Source organism: Scylla paramamosain, chromosome 42, assembly GCF_035594125.1.
Source record: "Scylla paramamosain isolate STU-SP2022 chromosome 42, ASM3559412v1, whole genome shotgun sequence".
Classification (NCBI taxonomy): Eukaryota; Metazoa; Arthropoda; class Malacostraca; order Decapoda; family Portunidae; genus Scylla; species Scylla paramamosain.
The window spans coordinates 9,573,283-9,590,000 of NC_087192.1; the positions used below are offsets into that span (position 1 = coordinate 9,573,283).

At 42.5% G+C, this 16,718-nt stretch overlaps 1 protein-coding gene across 7 annotated transcripts in view; it reads left to right on the forward strand.

The window, feature by feature from the left end:
* Positions 1-16,718, forward strand: part of LOC135093151 (very long chain fatty acid elongase 7-like) — a 64,025-nt gene that overhangs the window by 18,031 nt on the left and 29,276 nt on the right. For 6 of the 7 annotated variants that reach the window (XM_063992063.1, XM_063992067.1, XM_063992064.1 and 3 more), the window contains exon 2: positions 14,232-14,293. In XM_063992063.1, coding sequence (XP_063848133.1) covers positions 14,233-14,293 — 61 coding nt within the window. In that variant the 5' untranslated portion in view covers position 14,232. Of the gene's footprint in view, positions 1-14,228; positions 14,294-16,718 lie in introns of those variants that run through there. The other variant, XM_063992069.1, reaches the window with a different exon arrangement.

The following is a 16,718-nucleotide window of genomic DNA, read 5'->3' on the forward strand; positions in this document are numbered from 1 at the left end:
AAAAAAAGAGACGAGAAGTAGGAATGAAAGAGAGCATAATAAAACACCACGTCTCATCACTTGTACTTTCATTATCAGAAGGCAGTAAATAAAGGACTTGTCTGCGTTGTACTGTCGTGACCGAAAGTTGAGTGACCTTATGCACTCGTCCAGTCCCCTTCTTGTTTCTTATGCGATGCCTCAGTGTAGTCCATGTCATCTGCTGACTTGGCAATCTCTTTACGAAACCTGACTTACATTTTCAGCACACCAGTCGTTGTTGTTGCTGTTGGTGTTTAAGATTGCATGGGCCATTAAGCACACAAGGAAAACTTTGTTGCGAAGAAAAGATTAGACAAAAATAAGTGCAAGAATGATATGGCTGAAAATAGACAGGCATGTTTCATATAATCACGTGTAAGATCCGGTGGAGACATATGGACACTATGTTTACTACTTCTGAAAGTTTCCAGTGGAAATCATTGTCATTTTCAGTGGTTTTGCACAATTCTAGTGATTGTTAAACAAGAACATCATCATCACTGGGAAACAACACTCTTGGAAACCCAACTAATCATCTCTGTGGCCTTTGAAATCAGTCCTGATGAGAGAGCCGGTAGTTTAAGAATACAGGCCATGATTTTTTCTACTGCAGCAAGTCCCATAACCCCCGGAGGCTGGCTGGTGGCTGCGAGAGTGGTCATGACCGAGTGATGGATGGATGAGAGAGAGAGAGAGAGAGAGAGAGAGAGAGAGAGAGAGAGGAGAGAGAGAGAGGAGGAGAGAGAGGAGAGAGAGAGAGAGAGAGAGATAACATAAGCCATAAGTGTGTTCATAATAAAAGCGAAACATGAGAGGAAGGGAGGGAAGGAGAGGGTGTGGCAGAGAGGAATGTAACAGGGAGGGAAGGAGCGCCGGGGATTAGTGTGGTGTGTGTGTGTGTGGTGTGTGTGTGTGTGTGTGTGTGTGTGTGTGAAGAATGCGGGTGTGTGCGAGTGTGGCATGAATGGAGAGAGAGAGAGAGAGAGAGAGAGAGAGAGAGAGAGAGGAGAGAGAGAGAGAGAGAGAGGAGAGAGAGGAGAGAGAGAGTTAATTTCATGGGTGCGTGGGCTCATGCATTAAAGCGAGACATATCACGGCATCATGTAGAGAGAGAGAGAGGAGAGGAGAGAGAGAGAGAGAGAGGAGAGAGAGAGAGAGAGAGAGAGAGAGAGAGAGAGAGAGAGAGAGAGAGAGAGAGAGAGAGGAGAGAGAGAGAGAGAGAGAGAGGCGGGGGGGAAATTGCAATAAAGATCTCTAGAGTTTTGTTCAGGCAAAGTTAGGTTAGAGTGTGCTAGGCTAGGTGTTAGGTTAGGTTAGGTTGGCTTAGTTTAGACCAGGCTAGGTTAATTAAATTTACGCTAGCATGGGTAATATTTGGTTAGGTTAATGCTAGACTGTGTTTGGTTAGGCTCATTTACGCTAACTTCTGATTTGTTAAGTTAGCTTTGATTAGGTTTATTTGGTGTAATCTAACACTAGCATAGGTTTATTTGCTTAGATTAAGTTTGCGCTAGCTTAGGTTAGGAAAGGAAAGACATTAGGGTAGCTTTTAGGATAGGGTAGGATAAGTTAGGTTTTTGCTGAACATAGAATAAGTTAGACTAGTTTAGATTAGGACAATTGAATAAGTTAGGCTGGACTAGGCCACTAGGCTAGCCTCGGACAGAACACATTATTAGACTAGGATAGGCTAGCAAAGGATAGGATACTCTATAAGCTAGCTAAGGTTAATGCAGGATTGTGTGTTGATGAAAGACTTAAGCGTCCTTACTACTTTCTGTGTTGGTTCTTGTTTGGTTGAGGTGGTAAGCATGCGAAGGGCGACGTTCAAGGATATCTGGTTGACTGGTTGACTTCCCAAGGCCACGGGCGGGAAGGATTGAGGAGGCGAGTGCTCATAGGTTCAGAGAGAGAGAGAGAGAGAGAGAGAGAGAGAGAGAGAGAGAGAGAGAGAGAGAGAGAGAGGCTAGTTCTGGAATCCCGCTGAGAAGGATAGTGTGGGTTGTAGTGGTAGTGGTGATGGGGGAAGGCAAGGGAGTGGGGGGGGGTTCGTTTGGGTGTGGTAGCTACAGGTGGTTGCTTCTTGTATCTCTCTCTCTCTCTCTCTCTCTCTCTCTCTCTCTCTCTCTCTCTCTCTCTCTCTCTCTCTCTCTCTCTCTCTCTCTCTCTCTCTCTCTCTCTCTCTCTCTCTCTCTCTCTCCTTTTCATCGTGACACCACTCTTCATAATCTACATCATCTCGTTTCCTAATTTTCCTCTTCCTCACCTCCTATTCTTCCTTCCCTCCCTTCCTTCTGCTGGTCATCGAATGGGGAAGTCTGGGTGGTGTGGGGGCAGGGCAGCCGTGCAGGATGGGGGAGGAGGGGCTTGGGGTACTAGACACGTTTGTATGGTTATATAACATGCAAATATTCTCTCTCTCTCCTCTCCTCCTCTCTCTCTCTCTCTCTCTCTCTCCTCTCTCTCTCTCCTCTCTCTCTCCTCTCTCTCTCTCTCTCTCTCTCTCTCGTTAATGCAGTAATATTATCATCGTTGCTTGTATATACGGGTTAGTATAGTTATTCCCACCCCTCCTCTCCTTTCCTTCTCTCCATCATCCTCTTCATTCTTTCACTAGACACTCTTTTTTTCTTCTCACTCGTCTTTTTATGCTTTTTTTTTCTTTTCCCACCATCTTCCTCTTAAACGTGCGGCGCTTTTTTTGTTCCTTTTACTCGCCTTTTTCCTGTATTTTTTTCTTTCTCCTATTAGTTATCTTCCCTTTTATTTACTACATTGTTTTTTTTTTGTGTGTCATCTGTTATATTATATATACGTACTTTCTTTTTTACTTGTGCGTCATTTGTATTCCTTTTCCGTGTGTGTGTGTGTGCGCGTGTTCTTTTTTATGTATTTTTTTTCTTTATTATCATTTTTTTTTTTCGATCCTGTTCACTTTCTACTTGCACTTTTTTTTTATGCAATCCGCATATTTTTGCACCTGGTCTTTCCTCCTTTCTTCCCTTTCGCTTCTTATATTTCAGTCACTTTTTATGTACTCCTTACTATCTTCTTATTTTTCTGTCCTCTGTCCTGCACTCATCTTTCCTTCTTGTTCCCATGCACGCCAGAGAGAGAGAGAGAGAGAGAGAGAGAGAGAGAGAGAGAGAGAGAGAGAGAGAGAGAGAGAGAGAGAGAGAGACTAAAAGATACGCTCGTAAACTTTTATTACAACTAACCTAAGCTGTTCAGGCAACAGACAGACTCAAATAGGGTGACTCTCTGCTCGGTGTTATGTATTGTAACTCCTGAAGGGTCTCAGTCACGACCGTCACAGTAGCAGAAGTCGCCACCAGCCACCACGTAATCAAGTGTCCGGCAGTGGAGTCATTCAGTACATTCACCTCCACATGGTGTTAGAGTAGTGACTGTCGGTAACCAAGGGCGCGGGGGCGAGGAGGGAAGGTGTTGCGAGTACAATTTGTTCCTGGAAGTGCTACGCTACTGTCGGTCACTGGCTAACTCCCTGAGCCTCGAGGCAATACTGCACACACTGTTGCCAGATGGTCCCGGTAAATTTTTTTTTATATTTGTTGCCGAAATTTCTGGAGATTAAAAAAAAATTCTGATAATTGAGACTTTTCTTGTCAGTATGTATTACAAGAATTAGATATTCTTCTTGTAATTAGAAGTTACGCTGTGTAATATGTATCAAGTATGCAACTCTTAAAGGGACACTAAAAGCAATTATATATAGCTATTGTTTGCAGATGTATTTGCATCTATATCTTTATACATAGAGGAATTGCTAGTAAGGATTAGGAAATCAGAGAAGCTAGCAAGGGTTGGAGACAGTAGATCTGGAGGCCTAGCATACGCAGATGACATAGTGTTTAAGTGCTGAGAAGAAAGAGGCTATGGAGGAACTACTTAGGAGGAGTGCGGAAGGTAGAGGGACATCAAATACAGTGACAGGAAAAGTAAGGTAATGAAATATAACAGCACAGGAGGAAGCCAGTGGGTCTTTGGAAACAGTATGGTAGAAGTAGTATATATATATATATAATATATATATATATATATAGTCATTTGGGGGAATTAATGACCCGGACCTTTTAGGGGTAAAAATCGAACGCCCCCCTTGGGGGGGTTTGAACACTCCTAAATTGAAATCTCTCTCATATGTAGGTAGAAGAAGTATTGAAGTATTTTCTGTATTTTTTTTGGATTTCCAAAATGAAAAATATAAGTATGAGATCAATTATCCCAAAACCATGGAAAAAAAGTTTGTCGAAACATTTTTCAAGTTTTACTCAATAATAATTTTTTGCCCCTAAATTATTTTTCGCTTTCCATCGGGGTAAAATATGAATCCTGGGGTGAAAAGTGACCATCCTATGTGTTTCCTCAATGATTCTACTGTCCCCACAGTTTGGGGGAGGGGGGTCAATGTGGGGCCAATTATGACCAAGTATGGGGTAAATAATGACCAAATTGTCATATTCATTATTTACCCCCCATTCACTTTTACCTCAACTTTTTTTTTTCCCCACATATGATTTTTTACCCCAATCTTGGACATTTTTTACCCCCCATGATTTTATTCACAACATAATTTATGTATATATATATAAATATATATATTCTGGTATTCTAGTCTCCGGAACAATTGATAAAACCTGATCTAGGAACTATACTGTGTAATATAATCTACTAAATTCTATTTCAAGAGTAAATAGACGGGTGCATTTAACATAAGGCTATCACAGTATCATCTAACATCTATCAGAATGGTACGGACCTATAAAAAGAAAAAGAAGCAATATAATGAAGTTACAATTGCAGTAGCAATTAATGAAGTAATGGCAGGATCATCTATCAAGAGAACTGCTAAGAAATATGGAATGAGTAGTGGAATGTTGTGGAACCGTGTCCAGATGAAAAAATGTAATACTGAGCACAAGGATAATAGGGTAATTGATATATGTATATGGTTTTCAGTTGTAAATGAACCTAAAATGGATATATACTGTACAAATGTAATATATATACTGTGTAAAATATTATTGGGGTAAGGTGACGAAGACCTTTACAAATGATGATGACGACGATGACATTGAAAAGGTAGAAGTTGACTTCCTTCAACAAAAGGCATTTGGTAGTAACCCACATGACTGGACGTGGTGCGAAAGACCAGTAAAAGACATTGAAGTATTAGAGTCACAGTACATATTTTATGGACCTGTGCTCCCAGAAATCAAAAAAGGAGTTTTCATTTTCCCTGATGTAGAGGCAAATGACTGTCTTCTTCGTCGTAAAAAGGAAGGGCTCTGTTAATTAATTTTCTTAACAGAATGGAACTGACCTAGTACTAGGGTCATTATTTACTCCATTAATTTTTTCCCCACATGATTTTTTTTACCCCAAAATTGTCATTTTTTTTCACTACAGGCAAATTTGCCAAATTTTCAAATAACTCAGTTTGTTTAGTGATTATTAGAGAAAATTCATCTCTATGAACTCTATTAGAATCCAAAGGAATTATAATTTAGAGAAGTTTCAGCCCTTTTATTTTTTGCCCCTCGCAATTAATTTCTTACCCCATTTGGGGGCATCAAATGATTCTGTCTTTTTCAGTTATTAAGAAAAAAATATAAAGATTAGAACAAAATACGGTACAACATTAAAAGCACAACAGAATTATACATATCTTATGGTATTTGTTTTTTTTCTAAGGCAAGTATTAAAGGCTACAGGTTGATGTTAATGAAAACTTTCATTTATTCCCCCAAATGACTATATATATATATATATATATATATATATATATATTATATATATATATATATATATATATATATATATATATATATACATACCTAGTTTAGAAATTAATAAAGATGGAGTATGAGGAGAATAAAAAAGGGAAGTAAATGAAGGGAAAGCCAGGGGGATGACAGACATGATAATTAACGAGGGAATGGATCATTTAACAAGTATGAAATAAGTAGAAGCTTGTGGAAAGTAATGGCAGTCCCTTGTTGTTTGTATGGATCAGAAATGTCTTATTACCGAGAGGGAATCTTACGAAGCTAGAAAGATCACAGAACATTATAGGCAGGTCGAGGTTAGAGGTCCCAAATAGTACAGCAGTAGAGGCAATCAGAGGTGAGATGGGGGTGTAGTACATTCAGGGAAAGGATAGTGAAGGGAAAACTTAATTTACCTAAGAAGATAGAGGGACTCAGCGAGGATAAGTGGGTTAAAAAGATATTTAGTGTAGAGGGAAACTCATCTTGGAAAAAAAATGAAAGGGTGGAAACGAAGGGAGAACATAGGGGAGGAATGGCAGAGGTTAGGCAGTTAGAAGGTGAGGAAGAAAATAAAGGAGAATGGCAGGACCAGAAGGCAGTCAGGAATGAAAAGTAAGTCCACGTTTAAACGGTACTGGAGGAAAGAGACCGGAGGCACTTCACTGGCGTGTAGGAAACTGGGGGAGTAGATTGTTAGTTAAAGCAAGGACAGGAACGATAGAGGTTAGAGCCAGGAATAGGGACGAGCAGCACCAACATAACTCTGTAGGGAGGAGAGAAACGGTATAAAACGCTTTATTGTGGAATGCTGTAAAAATTTTAGATCTTCAGAATGCTGTAAAAATTTTATTGTGGAATGCTGTAAAAATTTTAGATCTTCAGAATGCTGTAAAAATTTTAGATCTTCAGAAATTACTGACTATCTGGCAACACTGCACGCAGAGTCTTTATCACAGCCCCGCACCGGTTCGCGCCGCATCAGTATTTATGTGGGGTTCCCTGACCGTCCTGCCGGAGAGGTAGCCGTCGCCTGTCGCTTCCTTCACGCACCTTCCCCAGTATTAGTGGTAGTAGTAGTAGTGATGGTGGCAAATAGTTGAAGTCGTATGAGTATAAACAGCCAAAATAAACTCACATATTGTGGTGTTAGTTGTAATATAGTAGTGGAATAGTAGTGGTAGTGGTGGTGGTAGTGGCGTCAGGACCGATGGGCTGTGATAGACATCGCCTCTTATGACAGCACAGTTACTCGTACTTAGAGATAGATGGGGGGTGGTGTAATTAGGACAACAGTAGGAATATTAGTAGTGATGGCTGTAATAGCGGCACCAGTAGTGGCGGTGATCGGGAGTGTGGGTCTGTCGGTGTTGTGGTGGTGGTGGTGAAAACTGAAGATGCACACACGCACACACACACACACACACACAGAGAGAGAGAGAGAGAGAGAGAGAGAGAGAGAGGAGAGAGAGAGGAGAGGAGAGAGGAGAGAGAGAGAGAGAGAGAGGGTGGGGAGGTCGAGCCCAGAAGTAAAGAGTGGCTGGCAGTAAGGCTTCACCAGATGCCTGTTATCCTGCGTGAAGGCGCGGCCGCTTGTGGCTTCGGCCTCCTGACTGGGGAATCTTTTGGTCTGCCTCGTCCTCGGCTTTATTAACCAACATTTGAAAGGCTGCGGTCGCAAACTAGAAAGGCACTGGAACCCCTAGTGGTGGAGATGGTGGTGGTGGCGACAGTGGTGTTACTGTAGTAGTAGTAGTAGTGGTAGTAGTGATGAATGTGTGGTTGTTGAAAAGGAGTGCCCGTGGAAACTGCAACAATTGTATTATTATTATTGTTATTATTGTTATTATTATTATTATTATTATTATTATTATTATTATTTTATTATTATCATCATCATTAGTAGCAGTAGTGGTGGTGGTGGTGGTGGTGGTTGTAATGGTGGTGGTCACAACGTCCTGGTTACTGAAGGGGGACTGTCCTTGGTATGCAGCGGCGGCAGAATTACAAGCAGCAGCGTCAGCAGTAATGATAAGGGTGCGTGCAGCAATCCCTTGGCAGTGTGGCACGGCGCCTGGCGGGGCAGTTGTCGCGGTCAAGTGGGCGGTCATGGAGTTTCAAGGGCGTACTGTACGTACCGTAAGTTCAGTGACCTGCTGGAGGGCCCCCTGTTCACCTTTCCATCCATCACCCTCACTCCCCCTAACCCCCTACCCTTGCCCGAGCGCCCACGAATTACTACTACCTTGCCTCACCGCCGCCATCACTACCGCCCGTCGCGAAGGCAGGCTGGAGGGAAGGAGGGAAGGTAGAGCGGGGGGGAGGGAGGAAAGGGACGGCACGGAATGTTAAGGAGGAAGATACTTATGAATGAGAAGACGAGACGAGACGAGACGAGGCCACGGTGGAGAAAACGAGTGAAAGAAGTTGAACGGTCACGGGAAGGAAAACATCATGAGTGCTTTTAATGGAAGGAGGAAAGTTTGGGATTATATTCAGTGGGTTGTTAAGTTGGGATAAGTTAGTTTAGATTAGGAAGTCATCGGTAGGTCAGGCCAGGTTACGTTAGGTTTAAGTTTGGTCAGGTTAGGTTACGTAGGTTAAGTTCTTTGAGATTAGTTTTGGTTAGGATAAGATAGATTATTAAGAGAATTGTACTTGTTTTTTTTTTATGTAGGAAGGACACTGGCCAAAGGCAACAAAAATCTAATAAAAAAAAATGCCCACTGAAATGCCAGTCCCATAAAATCGTCAAAGCAGTGGTCAAAAATTGATGAATAAGTATCTTGAAACCTCCCTCTTGAAGGAATTCAAGTCATAGTAAGGTGGAAATACAGAATACAGGTGGTAATCATTGTTTGCATTAGGTTATATTAGGTTAGGTTAGATTACATATGACCACGGTATGTTAGGCTAGGTTCGGTTACGTTAGGTTAGATTAGATACGGTAAGGGAAGGATAAGTTAGGATCGGATAGGATAGATGTGGTTGTTAGGTTAGGATACGTTAGTGAAAGAAAGTTGCAGATGATGGTCAGCCTCGGCATTGTTAAGTGGTTAGACGTGTAGGCGGAGAGTAGGTCACCACCCACCACCACCACCTCCACCTTCGTCCTGGGCTGGCTAGCTGGGTGGGTGTCGTCATGATCAGGTGTGGACTTGTACTAGCCAATCAGCGTCATGTTTTGCTGTGACGTCACCCATGATGTCACCCAACTAGCAGCTCGCCTTCCTAATGTGCGCGTGACGTCACCACCGCATGTGTGTGTATGTGTGTGTGTGTGTGTGTTTGCGTTTGTGTTTGTCTATTTATAGGTGTATTTATTCATTGTGCGGAAGCTTACCCATGTGGAGTTGTAATGTACGGGGAGCGAGATAACACGTTTGGTCATACCTCTGTAGTTCATTTGGCTGACTATCTTTTTAAAATTCATGAATACTGTTAGTGTATACTGAGAGAGAGAGAGAGAGAGAGAGAGAGAGAGATGGAGAGAGAGAGAGAGAGAGAGAGAGAGAGGAGTGAGAGGAGAGAGAGTGGAGAGAGAGAGAGAGGGGAGAGAGAGAGAGAGAGAGAGGCATCTTCTCAAGCTTAAAATTATTGTGAACATAATAATCCAAGAAAACAAGAGAAGCTGCAAGAAGCCATCAGGCCTACACGTGGCAGTCCCTGTATAAAGCATTTTACCCTTTTCCCATCCATCAACCCCCAAGTGTAGAGTATCACTTCCAAAGGCACCAGTGACAGCGAAGGTGAGTAACAAGAGTACATAGTTTCAACATTTAGGTACGCGTAGTGTTGTGTAGTCAGCCTAACCGTGTGGTGGTACTGAAGGAAAGTAACAAGTAACTGCCTAGTCAACAGTCATATAGTTTGCCTCGTGATCGGGAAGTGAATTAACCAGTATCTACAGTTGTACTTGCGCTCACTCAAACCGTGTAGTGTTACTCAAGTTGAGGAATCAGCTGAGTGCCTTTATGTCATCATCAATGAAAGGGTTAGTTCTGTTCATGATTGGGAAAGTGAATTAACTAGTATCAGTAGTTCGGTTTAGTCAGACCGTCTAGCATTACATCAGGAGAAGGAATAAGTTTAGTGCCTTTACATCATCAACAGTCGATGGGTTAGTTCCGGTCATGATCAGGAAAGTGAGTGAAATACGTACGCCAGTGTCAGTAGTTCTATTTAGTTAACTGCTTGTCATTACACTCAGGAGAAGGAATAAGCTAAGTAGTGCCTTTACATCATCAACAGTCAAAGGTAGTTTTTCATAGTGGTTGGGAAGTGAATAGAGGATTAGTGTGTTTCACCGCCACGTTGTCTCTTCACCCTGCCCCTTCCCAATCCTTAATACCCACACACGTATTCCCCATCAAGTGCCCTGTCCACCAGCAGAATACACTCCGAACACCAAACACGCTAACAACTTCGGTACGCATGCGTGACCACTACTAAAGACTGCCGCTTGCTTCTGATGCTGCTGCCGGTGCTACTGCTACTGTTGCTACCACGGGTGTTCCTTGGGTTGGTGATTATAACGTGGCTGATGTAGGAGTAATAATGTAAGTAGTAGTGGTATTATTGGTGGTATTGGTGGTGAAGGTTCTCTGCATTTTTGTATTCCTCATCCAGAACGCCTCATATGAGACTGATGAATAGATAATAAATAGAAAATATCAAGATAAGTCAGGAAGTGTTGGTTACATCATAACTAGCAACCACTCCTCCTCCTCTCCTTTTCCTCCTCCTCCTCTTCCTCCTCCTTCTTGACCCATACTTCATACATTCCCCCGCGGTGTGTTGCTGAGGGGGTGGAGGGAACAAGGGGGTCAGAGATGGCCCTCCAGCACTCACCCGCCCATTATCAAAACGACTTCTTACCCTCGGGCCGCCGTCAGCTGGTGCGCCGACACACAAGTGACACCAGGAATGCGAGTTATGCAGCTGTGATGGTGGTAGTAGTAGTAGTAGTAGTAGTAGTAGAAGTAGAAGTAGTAGTAGTAGTAGTTAGCAATTATTGTTGAAGTAGCGTGTGGTAGTAGTGGTAGCAGCAGCAGATAGTAGTTGCAGTAGATATTAATAGTTGTAGTAGTGGCCAGAAATAGTGGTAGTATTACTAATGGTAATAATTCTTGGTTATAGTAGTAGTGAGTAATAGTTGTGGTAGTGGTGGTAGCTGTAGTAATGATACTTGCAACAACGTACAGTTACCGACGAAACCAGAGAGAGAGAGAGAGAGAGAGAGAGCGAGAGAGAGAGAGAGAGAGAGAGAGAGAGAGAGAGAGAGAGAGAGAGAGAGAGAGAGAGAGAGAGAGAACGTACACATCTACAGAGGCAGCTAAATAAGTCTCGCAGGAAACCTATCACACTACCGGGGTGCAATTTTAGCGTGAGGAAGCGTGAGTGTGCCGCCGCCCCTGTACGCGTGTGTGTGTGTGTGTGTGTGTGTGTGTGTGTGGAGTACTGTTTCTTGGGTATGTTTTTGTAACGGTTCATTTTAAGACCGCTGTAGGAGAGATAAGCGGACGTTAAGAGAGAGAGAGAGAGAGAGAGAGAGAGAGAGAGAGAGAGAGAGAGAGAGAGAGAGAGAGAGAGAGAGAGTTTGCAATCAGTCATATGCACAATTTTCTCATTATAATAATCATCATGTGTGGCAGAGGAAGAGGAAGAAAAATCGCTACTTTCTTCGTCTCGTTAATTTTCTCGTTATTTCTCACCTTTTTCTCCTCGTCTTGTTATTTGGTTTTCCGCTCTCACAAAATTAATCCTCTCTCTCTCTCTCTCTCTCTCTCTCTCTCTCTCTCTCTCTCTCTCTCTCTCTCTCTCTCTCTCTCTCTCTCTCTCTCTCTCTCTCTGGGTCTGTTACACTCTCCTCCTCCTCCTCCTCCTCCTCCTCCTCCTCCTCCTCCTCCTCCTCCTCCTCCTCCTCCTCCTCCTCCTCCTCCTTGTACTGTGTCACTGACTTTAATTTCTTTCTCGTCCAAGCGTTACTTCTTCCTTAGAGAGAGAGAGAGAGAGAGAGAGAGAGAGAGAGAGAGAGAGAGAGAGAGAGAGAGAGAGAGGGTGGAAGGAGGAAGTAAGATATATTCAACACCCACACAGTGCTTCTCTCTCTCTCTCTCTCTCTCTCTCTCTCTCTCTCTCTCTCTCTCTCTCTCTCTCTCTCTCTCTCTCTCTCTCTCTCTCTCTCTCTCTCTCTCTCTCTCTTCCACTCCTTAAGACACTGAATATTTGACCACAATACATTACACAGCCATACTCCCTTCCATAAATATTTCACACACACACACACACACACACACACACACACACACACACACACACACACACACACACACACACACACACACACACACACACACACACACACACACACACATTTATTTGATGTCTAACAGAATTAATGATAGCGCGGGTCGAAATGTCAAATAAGAGTAATGGGCAAGACGGAGGAGGAGGAGGAGGAGGAGGAGGAGGAGGAGGAGGGTGTCAATATAGTCTCTATTGTGGTATGAATGGAGAGTTTGAGTGTATTGCTATGGTATAATTACTCTCTTTGGTGTCCTCCTTCCCCTTCTGTTCTTCCTTCCCTCCTTCCTTCCTCTTCCATCTCATTTATAGCGTCAAGTAAGTGTGTGTGTGTGTGTGTGTGTGTGTGTGTGTGTGTGTGTGTGTGTGTGTGTGTGTGTGTGTGTGTGCGCGGCATTGACCGGTCATTGATGATTATTGAAGTGTGTGTACAGTTGAGTGACTTTTGAGAAGCGACATGTATATTTTTTCTTTCTTTCTTTCTTTGCTTCTTTTTTTTTATTTATTCTTTCTCCATTATTTTCTTTCCTTTTTCTTATTTATTTTTCATACTTGCATATAATTTGAACAATGACTGAATTTGAGCATCATCGCAGTATATTATGCACGTAAATAATCGAAACCCAACACACACACACACACACACACACACACACACACACACACACACACACACACACACACACACACACACACACACACACACACACACACACATTGATAATAAGACACGCATTGTCATTCCCATAAATTGTCACTCTCGGGGCTCCCTATTGAGTGGTGAGGGGCAGGCACCGACGCCCCTCTGAGCTGACCACCCCACGCCTCCCTTCACCCGCGGCGCTGGGCTGGTGGCGGATCCTGAGGCAGCCAGTAAGCACATAAGGGTGCATGGGTTCAGTGACGTCAGAGATATAAATAGAAGTGCCTACATAAAAGGAGGGTTTTGAAGGAAATGCCCCGAGAAAATAATTTCAAAGCAGTGACTATTTCTAAGCTTTATTTATTTATTTATTTATTTATTTATTTATTTATTTATTTATTATTTCTTTTTTTTACGATGTGCTCAGTGAAGGGATTAGCTGTTAAATTAACGAACTGAATTTATCTGAACCTAAGTTAACGTACCCCTGATATGGAAACGCTGTTGTTCTCGTTGTTTATGTTAAATTTGATTATGATAGCAGAAAAAAATAATAGTTATCAAGTTCGCGTTTACTTATATTCTTTTTCTCTACGTGGTGATCCAGCTAGACTAGGCTGGTGTATATTATAAGTGGATGAATAAGTACCCTCGTAATTCCCACTGTCTCTCCCCAACCCCCCCACCACAAAGGAAAAAAAAAATTTGCACAGAAAAGATAATTCAAGTATGTTCTCTTCACAATGCCTTCTGGAATTCATTTTAGTCGTAGGAAGTGGGAAATCATAAGGTAAAGAGCATTTGAATAATTCTATATTTGATCTTCGTTCAGTGTCATGAAGGTGTGGAATAGTTTTGAGTGTGCGTGCTGTGGGTGACATAAGGTGCACGTAGAATGGTGGTGTCAATCGTTACCTGATGGTGTTGAATGGTGAATTAGGGTATTACTTATGTTATTGTGTAAAATGGTCATCGTGCGGTGTTGAGTGTTACAGGGGTGTCCTTGCATGGCCGTGTGTGTGTGTGTGTGTGTGTGTGTGTGTGTGTGTGTGTGTGTGTGTGTGTGTGTGTGTGTGTGTGTGTTCGTTCGTAAAAGTGTAGATAAAGTTTTTTATTGCCAAGTTCTGTTATGTGTGCAAGGATTTCGAAACGAACAGTAATTCTTATTTGGAGCTTAAGAAAATTTACCGTTTAATGATTATAGATAAGAAAATTACCTTAAACATACGAGAATTCCCCCAAAAGTAGGAGAATATTCCAAGGTTGGTGTTTGAAATGTACAAGATTTTCCTGGTTGGTGTTTAATTTCTTTTTTCTCTCACTTTTTTTTTCTTTTTGTAAATGATCATCCTCTGACACTCGTTATATCATACGATAATGTCCCAGCCGGTGGTTCAAGAAGTGTAACAAATATAATATAAATAAACGTTCAAATGCCCACGTGCTGACTTCCCCTTCTGTGTGTGTTTCAGGATGGCGCACCTGGTGGAGAAGGTAGTGGACGGCTACAATGACATCTTCATCAACCGGCGAGGTGAGTGTTGCGCCCTTCACCTTACATTGCTTTACTTTACTGTAGGTTATTTAATTCTATCTTGTCAAACCTTGCATTATTTCCTTCCCTTGTCAAACCTTGCCTTATCTTTCCTTACCTTGTCAAACCTTGCACTATCTTTCCTTCCCTTGTCAAACCTTTCCTTACCTTACCTTGCCTTACTTTACCTTGTTTTACCTTAATCTACATTACCCAACCTTCCCTTCCCTTCCCTTCCCTTCCCTTCCCTTCTCTTCCCTATACCAACCTACATTAACCTTACCTTACTGTACCTAACATTACCTAACCTTACCTTTTCCTACCTAACCCTACACAGCCCAGCCCAATCCTTACCTTACTTCACCCAAGCCGTCCATCACCGCCTCTCCCAGCAGATACACGTGCGCGCCTGTCCTGGTTTATGGCTTCATGACATTCTATCACAGTGGCTGTTATACCCCATTGTGTGTCTTTCTTTTCGTGTGCTCGTGTGAAGAGGGTAGTGGTTGTGAGTATACCTCCTCCTCCTCCTCCTCCTCCTCCTCCTCCTCCTCCTCCTCCTCCTCCTCCTCCTCCTCCTCCTCCTCCTCTTCCTTTTGTTTTCTTCTTGTTCTTGTTCTTGTTGTTCTTCATTTTCTTGTTCACCTTGTTTTTGTTCTCGTTCTTTTACTTCATCTTTGCTGCTACTACTACTACTACTACTACTACTACTACTACTACTACTACTACTACTACTACTACTACTACTACTACTACTACTACTACTACTACTACTCTGCCGTGTCTCTTCCCCTTTAAAGGTCCACCTGCTTGTTGTTCGTCATGACCCTCTCCTCCTGTTTTGCTTTCTCTCTTTACAGTTACTTCCTTCGCTTCGTGTTGTGTTTACGTATCACCTTCGTATATCATGACTTCAGCATTGTGTGATATTCTGCCTGATAGCTTTGTTGTTTTGTTAGTTTTTTTTTTTTGTTTCTTGTTTCGTGTGTGTGTGTGTGTGTGTGTGTGTGTGTGTGTGTGTATGTGTATGTGTGTGTGTGTGTGTGTTTGGTTTATGTCTGATCTACTCTACTCGTACACGAGTGCCTACGCGAATACTTTGCTTAATTTCACTATTACGAGTCTCAGAGATTTGTGATATCAAGTGTGATATATACCAAAACATGGGTTAAACATCAGTGTACCAGTGGAATGTAAAGGAATTATGTAAATAGTGACAATAAGGTGGATATTGATGATTTAAAGAGTGGTAGGGTGTGGCGGCTGAGCTTCACCTCGGACAAGTTGACCGCCCACCTCGGTTATAATGAACTCTGAACTTCGTGGCCGATAACTGGTGATATAAGAAGTATCAATATAAGAACAAAGTTACAATGGCTAAATCACTAAGTGAATTGAAGAAACTGCAGCGCATCCAGTTGACCCGGTTAACTAAGGAAGAACTTATTGATAGTATTTTGGCGACACCAGAGCCAGGGGAAAGCCAAGCTCAACTTCTGCAGCTGGTGAACAACCTGGTAAGCGAAGTAGCTGAGCTAAGAAAGGCAGTTACCGCACCTGACAGCAACATTAATAAGAGGTTTGAGACGCTACAGGCCCAGGTGGAGAAGCAAGGTGAGATCATAGCCAGACAACAACGATATCTGGAGGCTATACATCGAAAGGAGAGGGAGACGAACCTAGTAGTGTGTGTGTGTGTGTGTGTGTGTGTGTGTGTGTGTGTGTGTGTGTGTGTGTGTGTGTGTGTGTGTGTGTGTGTCCCCTTTAATTAATCTCAACCGGAGGATCTCAGCATGCGAATTTTATTTATTATATTTTCTTTCTTTTTAGCCATCAATAAGTCTGTCTGTCAACCTGTCTTATATTCAACGAGTCTTTTTTTTTTTTTTTTTTAGTTATTGAAGTTTCTTTCCTTCATTTTTTTTTAAACAAGTTACCTTCTTTTGTCTTCTCTTCCTTCTTTTATTTGTAACAAGCTTTCTTACTTTCTTATTCCCACGTTTTTCATTCTTAACGATTTCCTTCAACCCCCTCTCTCTCTCTCTCTCTCTCTCTCTCTCTCTCTCTCTCTCTCTCTCTCTCTCTCTCTCTCTCTCTCTCTCTCTCTCTCTCTCTCTCTCTCTCTCTCTCTCTCTCTCTCTCTCTCTCTCTCTCTCTCTCTCTCTCTCTCTCTCTCTCTCTCTCTCTCTCTCTCTCGTATTATCCCCTTTACTATGTACTCCTGACGTCACACATTGATTTGCTCTGTGGAGGAGGTGGTGGTGGTGGCGGTGGCGATGGCGGCGGTGGCGGTGGTGGTGGTGGTGGTGGTGGTGGTGGTGGTGGTCGTAAATGGTGGTGGTGATGGTGTTGCTGGTTGTAATTGGTGACTCTCTCTCTCTCTCTCTCTCTCTCTCTCTCTCTCTCTCTCTCTCTCTCTCTCTCT